This window comes from Tachysurus fulvidraco, chromosome 17, assembly GCF_022655615.1.
Source record: "Tachysurus fulvidraco isolate hzauxx_2018 chromosome 17, HZAU_PFXX_2.0, whole genome shotgun sequence".
NCBI classification, from domain to species: Eukaryota; Metazoa; Chordata; class Actinopteri; order Siluriformes; family Bagridae; genus Tachysurus; species Tachysurus fulvidraco.
In genome coordinates this window covers 9,132,035-9,144,845 of record NC_062534.1, presented here as the reverse complement: position 1 = coordinate 9,144,845, position 12,811 = coordinate 9,132,035, and the positions used below count along the sequence as shown (strand labels likewise).

At 38.9% G+C, this 12,811-nt stretch overlaps 1 protein-coding gene across 1 annotated transcript; it reads right to left on the bottom strand.

The window, feature by feature from the left end:
* Positions 1 to 7,382: 7,382 nt before the first annotated feature.
* On the bottom strand, positions 7,383 to 11,168 carry kctd12b (potassium channel tetramerisation domain containing 12b). Its single transcript, XM_027136140.2, has one exon. It carries the CDS (start codon positions 10,663 to 10,665, stop codon positions 9,823 to 9,825), a length of 843 nt encoding a protein of 280 aa, XP_026991941.1. The 5' UTR covers positions 10,666 to 11,168; the 3' UTR covers positions 7,383 to 9,822.
* Positions 11,169 to 12,811: the final 1,643 nt, after the last annotated feature.

The following is a 12,811-nucleotide window of genomic DNA, read 5'->3' as shown; positions in this document are numbered from 1 at the left end:
AAGCAAACATAGCAGAACTAGTGACCATATCAGTCAAATCTAATGGACTGAGAGTCACATTTTCCACATCTCACACCAGGGGATATTTATTTTAACTAGAGCTTCCTGTTCGTGAACTTTCCACTGACAGAGCTCTATGGTCTAAGTAGACAAACTTCTTTGTCTGGAGTTATTGAGGTTTGGATTATACCAAATTTAAGTGTCAAACTGAATAATAATGAAACATCAATAACACAATAAATAGGAATGATTTATCACCCAGAAATGAAAAAATATCAGGGATCTCTGAGCTACAATTCAAGGACCCCTGGAGGCCCCAGATTACACTTTGAGGTACACTGACAAAAAATATTCATTGCTTTGTTTTCCATGGTCTTGAGAGCTTGATAAATGGAAGAAACCAGTCTATATATATTTCTACAATTTCATGAAAAACACAAACAAAGAAACAGAACGAGAAAGACAAAATAGTGCACAACAGACTCAAAACATTTGATCACATTCTCCTATTTGGGGTTTAGCCCATAAAATCTATTTTACATGACCAACCAGAGAATGGATGATTGAGGTCAGTTAACTTAAAAAGGAGAGCATAAGAATACATAAATATTGATTCTAAGGCAGTTTGGTGTGGAAGACTGCCATTTAGGTAAAAAATGCTGCTCCAGTGTTTAGGCATGTTGATGCTTTGTCAGCTGAGTTTGCAGAGGTGAATGCCCTGGTCAGCCATCGTTCAGAAAGACATAGCACTGAATAATATAACCTCTGGCTTTTAGGAAGCAATTCTTTTTAGTCAGACCAACCACACACACCCACATACAAGAAAAGCACACACTCACTCACCTGGGGATTCATCTGTAGCATAACCAGCTCAGCCTGCAGCTCCAGTGCAGGAAAGCTTGGTTTGTGTAACACCAAGATTGAACAGAATATTTCAGTGTGTCCATGCATAGAGTGTGTACACTCTAAAAAAATGTTTATAAACTGTACTATTCCTTGTCATAAGGATGGTGCCCTCAAGGAAACATCTTTAGTACCTTTAGTTTGTACTGGTAACATGAACTTAGTGTACATTTCAAACCGATTGTAAGGCTTTTCAGGACTGCTCTTTTACGTTTACTTAGCTTTTAAAAAGTAGACTATATGCACATTTCCAGGGAAAATAAACATATTAAAGGTATCACTGAGTGTACCACCCCAGTGACTGAAGGAAAGGTACAGTCGAAAAAACAGTTCAATAATCTTTTTTTTCTGAAAGAGTATATCCTTTTGCCATCATTTATTTACAAACCCAAACATGTGCACTTGAAAACTAATTTGGGTTTGCAAAGGAGGAAGTCAGAGTAACAGTGTTAATGTAAAAGCTAAGTTTAACATAATTCCAAATGGTTACTGTTCAATGGCACTGTAAATATAGGCTCACATTCAGTGAATGTGAAGACAACTTGTATATAATAGCTGTGTGTGGGATTCACAGGCTTTAGTCGTGGGCATGTGTGGGGGGCTTTTGAGTGCTGTTGGAATTATCTAGAGTAAGAGGGGGGGATGGGCCACAATTCTCTGTCAGGGCGTGCAGAGTAAAGAGGAAAATACTCTTCCATTTCCCTGTCAGTCTGGTAAAATATGAAAGCACCGTAGCATGCCTTCCTTTTTTCCTCCATGCAGCCCATGGAACGTCAATTGAACATTTTTTCTACAAAATCATCATTACTGCTATTAACAGCACTAATGTGTTAACCAGAACCAGCCTCTCATTAGGGAATGTGTGATTTCCCCTGCACAAATTCATCAACAAGGCTTGAGTAATGCCTTTTAAAAATCAGACTTACATAATGTTTTAAAGGAAAGTGCAACCTACAACTCATTAAATATATTCACATTGAATATTTATGTTGGGCTAAATTATTGGTTCCTGATTTGTGCCTGTATTGGCATTATACTTGCTTGTGTGCAGCACTTACCTTATCTGCAATTTGCTAGAGCAGTTACAGTTAGGTTAAATATTTGCTTGCTATTCTCAATGTCATCTATCCATCCATTCTCTACACCGTATTTCCTACTGAGTCGCAGGGAAGCAGGATCCTATCCAAGAAGCCTCAGTGCACAAGGCAGGGTACACCCTTTACAAGATGAGAAGATGCAAACTCCACACACAAACGCACACACAGGAAGTGTGGGGGCAAACAGGCAAACAACCATGCCCCCCAATTCTCAATATCATATTAATGAAAAATACAAGTTTTAGTATGCAAAAAACTTAGATAGATTGCTACTGGCAACACTATCGGCTGGATATGTACAGTAGGATTTGTATAGCAACTTTTATACAAAAACAAAAATTGGTACATTAAAAGGTACATTAAGAATTTAATCATAAAATAAACATTTTGCACCACTTAGGATCACATACAGATTAGAAATATGAATATGCAAGGAATTCATGGTGCATTTCTCTTTAACGGAATAAATCTTTATCAAAGTCCACTCAAAATATCCACTAAGATTTCACAGATTTTTGTGGTGAGTATGAAAAACATATGCCAACACATCAATGCACAGTGGGCACCTTAATTTTTTGTCCTCTCTTCAAGACAAAACAGGACTGCTAGAATTTATCCTCTTTCATATAATATTACACTTATTTGTATTTGAATTCATAAAACCTTCAATTAGCAACAATATTGCTTTCTTATCCACAGTGCTGTCTCAAGAGCAGGCATGGTTGTGAGCTCAATTGCAAAAAGGGGTGCATGGAGTGCTATGTGAGAAGATCTACAGTGTAAGTCTCCACAGCTAAGAACTACAGTACACTTGAGTGGGATGTGGGAAGCTTTTTACTATAAAATGTTGTCTGTTGTCTCTGTGGTTACACATCACCATTATGGAGCTTTACAATGGCTGAATGCACCAGAACAACTTTTCTCTTTTAAACATGTCTTCCAGTGACTTATAAAATTTAATAAATCTAATTCACATGTTTGTTATATACAGCAAAGTGTTTGAGATCAAAAGATGGAATTAAGACAAGAGTTTAGGATTTCAGACTTTATTTCTTAGTAGTTGTAACTAGATGTGTTAAAGAACATACAGTAGAACAAACCTAATGTATCAGACCACCAAATTTTCAAATGGATGTTATTTGTAGTTGGACTCATCCCTAATTTATACGTTTATATGTCATTTTATAGGACATATTGAAAAACCCAAGTAACAAGCTTACAACATGTCCATTGTCAGAAACTGCTGAAAAGTGCAAATGACAATTAACACAGACTATGATTATAAATAGATTATCTGTAATCTCTAGTTATTATGACTGACAACATAAGTATGACTAATAGTAGCTACGAAGTGTACATAGTGTTTAAAACATTCATCAAAGCTGTTGAACTTGATACTTGACACTACTACCAGCACCACACATCAGTGGTAATTTCAGATGGCCTTCAATCAATAGTGTATCCACTATAGCATATATAAATAACCTGAATTCAGAACCATGGAGAGTGCCACAACAGGACAACCACCAAAAACAATAAGTACATCTGCTTCCTGAGTTGTGTTAATCCCAAGTGCTCACAGCTGGAGGGCGATAAGTGCATCAGGCTTCCCCAGCTGGCAGCTCATTAGTGGAGTGACAAAAGGTCTCCTCATGGCAGGAGAGAAGACAGAGGAGTTGTATGCCCCCTACTAACCAAATAGAAATCCATAACACTTCACACTTTTCCCTGACAAAGGTTCCCCAGTGGAAGACTGCCCTTCAGCTGCAGTGATATTACCTAATTATGTGGCCTGACCTTTCCATGCACACCAAATACCTTTGCAGTTGCTCAGTAGTTACCCATCACAATCCATCAAGCAGCAAAACACCATAAAGCTCGTGGTCTGTTTGTCCTACATACCCAATGTTGTCCTAATCATAGTGGATTGTTGTAAATGTGTTACTTATACCTCAGAATACTGGCAACATGAACACTATGGAAAGGACACCCAGAAAAATAATAAAGAGCATGTGTTCCCAGGTTGGCATCAATCCCAGGAGTCTAAATGAACTCAGAGTACCAAGCTGAGCTGAATGAATTGAATTCTGAGATATAAGGGTGTATGAATATGCCCTGATAATGCTAAACCACCTATAGAATCATACTGTATGTTGACAATCAGTATGTCTTCTTTCAGTGTTCTTTCCTGCTTTACACAATATGTGAATACCCCTCTACAACACAGAGATTAAGCTCCCTACTGTGGCAAGTATGTCACAACTAGAAATAATGATGAACATACAATAGCTTTTATTGCTTTTATATATAAAAATATATAAACAATAAAAGCAATTTATTTTGATTAATAATTCTAGTTGTTTCTAGTTGCTTGTCATTTTCTTTTCTTTGTAGTGAAGATAGTTATGAGACAGAGAGATTGAAAGATATATGCTTTGAAATACTTAATTAATTGAATAAAAAAAAATCCCTATATGCCCCCTTTGTTTGTACACATCTAAAATTTGTTCATTTTCTAAAGCCAGTTTTGTGCAGTGTTGAATATTAGATTAATGGATGAGTTATTGCAGGCAGACAAAAGACAGCTGCTCTGCAATACAGATTTTATTGGGTTGAGACAATTGTTGATCAGAATGAAACTAGATTGAAAATTCGACTCTAGAGTTGCCATGTGTTGAATGTGCTGTGCTTGCTTTCCTTATGGCTCACTATTAAATTGTAATAGATTGAATTTTGCTGGCAAGCAGCTGCATGATCCAGTCACTACTCAGAGGTGGAGGAGTGAGAGAAAAAGAGAGAGATTTTCAAACATCTGTTGGCTGGTGGTGCTTTCATAAGAAGGAGTGTTTTGCTACACTGAATGTTAAATTTTGATGCAGTGCAAGAAAATGGAAGAAGAGATGATAAGGTGAGGAAAAGATAAAAAGTGTAAGTGGTTGGTGGGGGTGAAGGTGAGTAAACAGAATGAATCGATTGGGAAATTCTCAAGTCAGCCAACCTTATTAACCACCACAACAGATTACTTTACATTGTTTTACATCTCTGCTCTAATTTAATTAGAAATAAAACCCTCCCACTGCATCACACACACACACACACACACACACACACACACACACACACACACACACACACACACACACACACACACACACACACACACACACACACACATGCATTCACTCTCAGGGCTGACAATAGCATGCATTCATCATGCTCTGCTCGGCACAAAATAAACAAGCAAAATCAAAATCTTTGTTTTAATTAATTTTGACCTAAGACTTCCTGTGAAAACTTAGGTTATAATCTTTTTCAATTAGAAACAAAAGAAACTGATTTTTTTATTTGTTTCCATATATTCCTATACACCTAATATCATTTATGTCACTAATTGTTTGTAGTTATAGAATTAATAGTAATATACTGTGTATTGTGTACAGTGGAATATTAATTCCTAATTAGTGAATGAAACATGAGGGTTAAAGGAACAGTTTGAAAATAAAGGATCATTTTGCTTTTTGTGTGGTGGATTTCAGTTCCAGGGGCATGCCATTCCATCTCCTGTGGAAACTGCATATGTTTTATTAGTTGTATATTGGGAAAATGAGACAGAATGAACCAACAGTGAAATAATGCAAACAGAGGCCCAGTTATTAAGAAAATCAGGAAATCATATACTTATGTATCTTTAAAAGAATATGAATATTGTAGTTCTATTGTCACTTTTAACCATTTAAAGCTATAGTATTAATTAACTGCAGAGTACATAAATTAATAATGTCTACAAAGCAGGCAAAAAGATTTTGGAAACCAGGTGGGCTCAAGCAGCTGCAGAATCTTAAAAAAGGAGTAAAAACAAGCCTGGTCCAGTCATGCCTTGCACACCCTGAGCTTTGGGCCACTGCTGTGCGTGTTGACACAGAGCCGCTGAATGCTAGGTAATTAACAGGCTGGCACTTTTGATTGGGCTGCTTTTAGCTCTGCTTTTGCACACAGCTCTCAGCGAAGGAAGGAAGAAACTGTTTAGCCCCCTGATGTTTTCTCTGTACATTCAACACCTTTCGTTATTTGTTTGATTTGTCTGTTTATTTATTCATTTAGGCTGGGGTAGAGGGTATGCGGCATGATGGCACAGTGGGTTATGCTAGATTGCCAATAGTCATGAATGAGTGTGTGAGTGCATGTATGCACGGTGTCATGCGATGGAGTAAGTCCCACCATACCATGATCCACTAAGACCTTGTCCAAGGTAAAGAGGTTGCTGGAGATAAACGAACAAGCTTATTGGTCTATTTATTTATTTAAATGCGGGAAAGTACAATTCAGCTTGAAAGAATGAAACATTTGCTTTAAAGGTAATTTTATCTGTCTATCCATTTATCTATTTTCTTATGCATGTATTTATCCTACACTGGGTCACAGAGTCCAGAGCCTGGAGTCCATCCTAGTGACTCACAAGGCACAAGCAGGGGGGGAAACTGGACAGTGTGTCAACTCATAAGAGTGCATACACCTATTCAAACAATATAGACAATGTAGAGATGCCAATCAGCCTACAAAGCATGTCTTTGGATTGAGTATCTGAAGAAACCATTAAAGCACAGGAAGAACTCCACACACAGGGTGGAGGCAGGAAACAAAACCAGTATGTGGCAACCTCTAAGCCATAGTGACCTTGATAAATGTATTGACAAATATTAATTATTTTTCCTTTAACTGTCCTACAATTCCTCAGTTGAAATGCGGTTGAAAAGTGAACCGACTACTGTTTCTCAGCACAACATATGATTTTCCCTCTGTTAGCCCTATGCCCCATCAATAAAGGAACAGTTTCCTTCATTGAGGTCCCCTTCTGGTATGTAGCATCCAGGAATCAATACATTTCTGAGAAGGTTCAGCAGCACAGTGTTTGGTATTATAATGTAAAATGTGAGACTTTAATGGAAAAATGTAGAACTTCTGAGCCAAAAGGACTTCGCTCCACATTCTGCTCATTACATATGCTACCAGATTAAAGGAACATTTCCTCCCAAATGTGGTTAACAGCGAATAAAAACATGAATCACTTGGTTATTTGCAGAAAGCCAACCAATATGTTGGACTGAATTCATTATAAACTTGCTTAGATTTTTTTTTTTACACCAATGTTTGAGCTATTGCTTTTAACTACTTGAAGCATAAAGCATAATTCTACCAAGGACACTGCCATAGCTGCAGAAAATTTGATTAATAGAGTTAATTAGGTTAGAGACAGTGTGATGAATTACACTGGTTGCAGAGGGTTGTGTTTACTTCCTGAAATATAAGCAATAGGATGAATGGATTAGAAAATAGATTTGGAATTTTATATTAAATATACTATACAAAGAGAATTCTGTCCAAATATCCTGCATCACTTGACTGTTTGCCCAAAGGTTTAGAAATGACTGAAATGAATAATGATGATAAATGATTTTATTGTTTCAGATTTCATTCTTGACGAAAGAAAAGTGGCCGATATTTTTGTTAACAGGCAAAAATCTAGAATGTTTTGTGTACAATAAACTGTGTTAATGACCCTAAATAAAGGACTACCTGAAATTGTCCATGAAAACATGACATCGTTGTATTCCTTGTGGAAAAATTAAGCTTAAACATTAACATGAAATATGCAATATTTTTATTTTGGTATGATTTCTTACTTGACTAAATTTTCTAGTTGCTTTCTAACCAAAAACACACTCTGGATGGGATCCCAGAGTAGTGAATTGGGAACTGCACTACCATGCTGTCTCTACTCCAAATCAAATGAAATAATGGCAATTTCATAGACTCTAAAAGTTCATTCATTTGTTTATGAGGGTTGTGTGATATGCTTCAAAGAAGCCCGTTATGCTTTGCCCCATTGCTATTGTCCTTTCCTTCATTTTGCTTTTGAAGTCATCACAGAAATAAATGATAAGCCAAGAGAAGAGAGATAAGAGAGATAAGCAGGAGAAAGCTTGAGAAGTGCTGAGCACATTGCAAATAGGAGGCATATGTTCAGCAGAGATGTGCATGATAATCCAGTTTAATACTTCTTCCATCTCCACCATTAACTACATAGACACTGTAGCAACATCATCATCAAGGCAAAGTTGATCACATCATCAACATCATCAAACCTGTTGGTCTTGTTTCACATCTTGGCCCTAAATTATTAACCAAATTGTTTATTTTTCCTTCATACAATTTTACAGTCATTAGATATGGAGAACTGTGATTACAAAAAGTAATACATGACTGATTATTACTTAAATTCACCACACATTACAGACATTGCTGATTTATTCATGCTGCTTTTTAGCACTTTTATTTTGCTAACTTGCTGCTAACAACACAGAATGTCTTCACAAGAAAATGAATAGGATAACAGGATATCCTATTTAAGGATATGAGTGGCTCAATGTAAACATTTTCTTGTCAGGCAATAGCACATATGTGGCTAATGAAAGCATTAAGTGAAAAAAAATGCTTACTCAAAATGGTAATTTCATTATTTGTGCCATAATACTTTCTAAAGATCTGAGGTAACAACTGCTGTGCAAATCCTGAGGGTGGACCTGAAAATGCGTTTTCTATCTTCTCTCAGTTGTTTTGTATTCACGCCCAATTATTCTCCTTTGAATCTGCCGTGTTGCTAACATTGTAACTACAATTGCTAATGTTGTAACCTAAACTTTCCCGACTTTCATAGTGCATAAATCTATATGTTTTATCACCCGAATAATTGCTAAATAATCAACTCAGCTAGCTGTTACAAAAGAAAATATGCTAATATATCCGCAGATCTGTTTCTTACAAGGAAGAAAATGTTAATGGTGTAAGCTTACATAAATATGGTAGGAAAATAATAATAAAAAATCCTGAAAACTATACACAAAATTATAAAAAAGGGGATGACGTTTTTGTTTAACATTTCCATTTAGAGCACAAAAGAGCAGAACACAAAATGGTTCATGTCACTAATAATAAATATCATGAGGCTTTACTGAGCAGGTTTCGGGCAATACCTTAATCCTTTTTTGTCTGTGTTCCAAAGCCTCCTGCTCAGTGTTCAGCCCTTGATGTGCTTTGGCAAGAAGGCAAATTCCCCTTCTACTGTAACGCTTTGTGCTAGTTAGAATTACAACAGCATAACACACATTTCTTTTTTATAAACACATTATGCTGTGTACTTTCAGAAACTAAACAGATCACTGGACCTTCTCATGCCATAGTGGCAAATCTTTACATGAAGTCCCACTGCAGATTGAGAATGATGTGTGTGTCTCTCAGCTTTATGGTTTATTCGCCTATTCTGTCTACCCGCTGGTATCCTAATGGCTTGGTCCCATAATATTTAGCTTAACATTATAATGACTAAATGACTTATGTTACAGATAAGCAACATTCAAGAAAGCAATGAATGTCCACTTATGTGATGGACAGCTGAGAAGAATGCTATAGTTATAGGTTGGTGCCAAGGCTACTTGGAGATACAGAGAGGCCCCATCCAAGCCCTTTCAGTTGGCCTTTTCCAGATTAAAACAACAGACACCAAAAAATCAAACACCCAACAGCATGAAACAGTACTTCACAAAGGCCAGAAATGGGTACATAAGTATAAAGAGCTGTTTCTAGCTGAGGGGACAGAGTTGGTTTGAAGAGAGGGGAAATGGTCAACCATAACAAGAAGCATCAAGGGCAAGTCTGGTTGGAGATTAAGGATGGTTAGCTAGAAGTGTCTGCATCTAAGGGAGCATGATCTCAAAGAGAGGCAAGTAGGTTTGGGAGAAGAAGGGTCAGGAACACAGGTCTGTTCTCACTCACGGTAGAAAACGTATTCCGTGTAGCTGGTCCAGATCTTGTCATCAGTTTGGTCATGTGTGAAAGCGCATGTGCCTGTCGAGTTGCATGCCACCATGTGAAAACCAGCATCAGCCAGCTTGTCGAATGCCTGTTCAAGGAAAGTGAACTTCAGATAGTAGCGACAGGTGTACCGCTCGGGCGGCCGGTCCGGGTCTCGACTTTCATTTAGGGTTTCCCCAAAAACCTCTTTGGCCAATGACGTCTTTCCACACACCATGATCCGGGCCACACGCCGAAATTTAGCGTCGGTTTGGCTATCACGACCCAGAGTGTAGGAGCCTCGGTAGCCAATGGTGATGAACCCAGTGCGCTTGCCGTCACTGGCTGCTAGGCTGCTGCAGGTTGCTGTCCCCAAAGATGCCAGGTTTCGGCTAGCATCAGCACTGGGTGACGATTCCTCTGGGTCACTCTGGCATCCATCATCGCCCAGTGAGTTCTGCTTGCTGATCTTTGGAGCCAGAAGTTTGACTAACTCGGGAAGATTGAAGTACTCGGCCTCGCGTTGTAGTCTCCCTCGCTCTGGGAAATGGTCAGGCAAAACAAGTTGCTGGTCTCTCATGTAGTCCAGGATATAGCGAAAAAGAAAACCATCACGGTCAATAAAAAAGCGCCCCTTGGTGTCACGTGCTAGACTCTTAGCAGTTTTCTGGCTGAACATCTCCCATAAGAGTGAGTCAGGAACACTTGTGAGTGTTGAGTAACGAGTTATGTATACCTGGCCCCCTACATTGAGTTCAATAATTTCTGGAAAGGCCAGCTCCTCTGAAATGCCACTAGTATTATCAGGCAAAGCCATGCTGATGAAATAATTAGCTGTTGAGGCAAACCTTCAGCAGGAAAAACTTTGCAGTGGAGTATGAATCCCAAGCCTCTTGCTTCTCGGTGCAGAATTTCACACTGTGATAAGAAATAAATTATACGAGAAGCTCCTTTTCAAACCTACACAAATAAAATTAGGATTAGGAGTAATTTGAATTCAGCCGTCCTTTGAAGAGAAGAAATTTGTACAACAGGAATTGGAGAATCCGTCCTTCTGTCCTGTAGTTTCACTCATAAAGAAAGAAATGTTTACATACAGCTCTCTCAGAAGTCCATTACTATCCCCTTGCTTTTACAGTTCTCCAGCTGAACTTCAATTGTAGACAGCATGAAATATAGTGCAGAAAAAAAATCTTAAGGGAAACCGTGAAAAAGGAATGATATAAACAAACACGCCAGGATATGCACCTTCCATAACTGATGCTGTTTGAGACTGAAGCTCTGTTTCCTCTGCCTCTGTGCTCTCGCTCTCTCTCTCTCTCTCTCTCTCTCTCTCTCTCTCTCTCTCTCTCTCTCTCTCTCTCTCTTATCCCCGCCCACTCTCTCTTAGCCCCGCCTACATCACAGGCACGTCACGTACATAGTGTACTTGTTAACTTCCTTAATCCATTAATATCACAATCTAGTCAGTGGAAATGTTCATTTTTCAATTCATAATAATAAAAAAAATAAGACTATTATAACTCTGAACCGATTCCCGGGTCTTTTCAATAGAAACACATTCGAAAATGAAAGCGATGTAAAGGATATCCTTATACTCAAAATATTAGATACGTATTTTTACACAGATATGAAGACATGGTTTGCTCTATATGTGTATTTTTAACGCTTACATTTTTTTCTTCATAATCATTCCAATCTGAGGCGAGCAAGCAGCAGCTTTTTATGTGCAAAAGTGACATCTAGTGGACAAATAATGTGGTGCGTGGCTGGGTATTGCTTGTCAACACTGGCTACTTCTAGTGTAAGAGTATCATGTTTATGTAATTCATTCTTCTTCAGGTAAAGCATTAACTTGTTTAGGGCTGCTGTGCTGTGGACTGTGGAACACTTCTGCAAGTACAGCAATAACAAGCCATGGTTCACAGCCAAACTCAAAAAACAAGCCAAGGAAGATGCCTACAGAGGTGGAGACAAAACTCTGTATAAGCAGACCAGGAACCTACTGACGAAGGAGATCAGAATAGCCAAAAGAAGCTACTCTGAAAAACTTAAAAGCAGGTTTTCAGATAACAACCCTGCATCAGTGTGGAAAGGCCTGCAAGACATCACATATTACCAGAGTCACCCCCCATCACCCTCTGAAGCAAACAAAGACCTGCCTGACGACCTCAACACCTTCTACTGCAGGTTTGAGAACAGCATCTTCATACCTCCCATCCAACCCAGCACACTGACTGACACCACACCTCTGGGAACCCCATTAACAACTCCTCCCAGCACTCGAGTTGCACTCACGATTTGTGAAGAGGATATGAATTGGCTCTTTCTGAGACAGAAGACAAGGAAAGCCCCCGGCCCAGACGGGGTCTCCCCCTCCTGTCTCAAAGCATGTGCTGATCAACTGGCTCCTATTTTCAGAGTAGCTGGATCCCCTACAGTTTGCCTACCATGCAAACAGGTCAGTGGACGACGCAGTCAACATGGGACTGCACTACATTCTGCAACACCTGCACTTCCCAGGGACATATGCCCGGATTCTGTTTGTTGACTTTAGTTCGGCTTTTAATACTATAATTCCGGAAATTCTTCACTCCAAACTCCTAAGGCTCACTATCCCCCCTTCCATCTGTCAGTGGATCACCAGCTTCCTGACAGACAGGAAACAACAGGTGAGACTGGGAGGTGCCACCTCCAGCATTCGGACAATCAGCACTGGCATCCCACAGGGATGTGTCCTCTTCCCACTGCTATTCTCCCTCTACACTAATGACTGCACTTCAAGTGACCCAACTGTTAAACTCCTGAAAGTTGCAGATGATACTACGCTCATCGGTCTCATCCAAGATGGCGATGAATCTGCATACAGACAGGAGGTAAAGCGGCTGGTGCTATGGTGCAGTCAGAACAGTCTGGAGCTAAACACCCTCAAAACTGTGGAGATGATAGTGGACTTTAGGAAA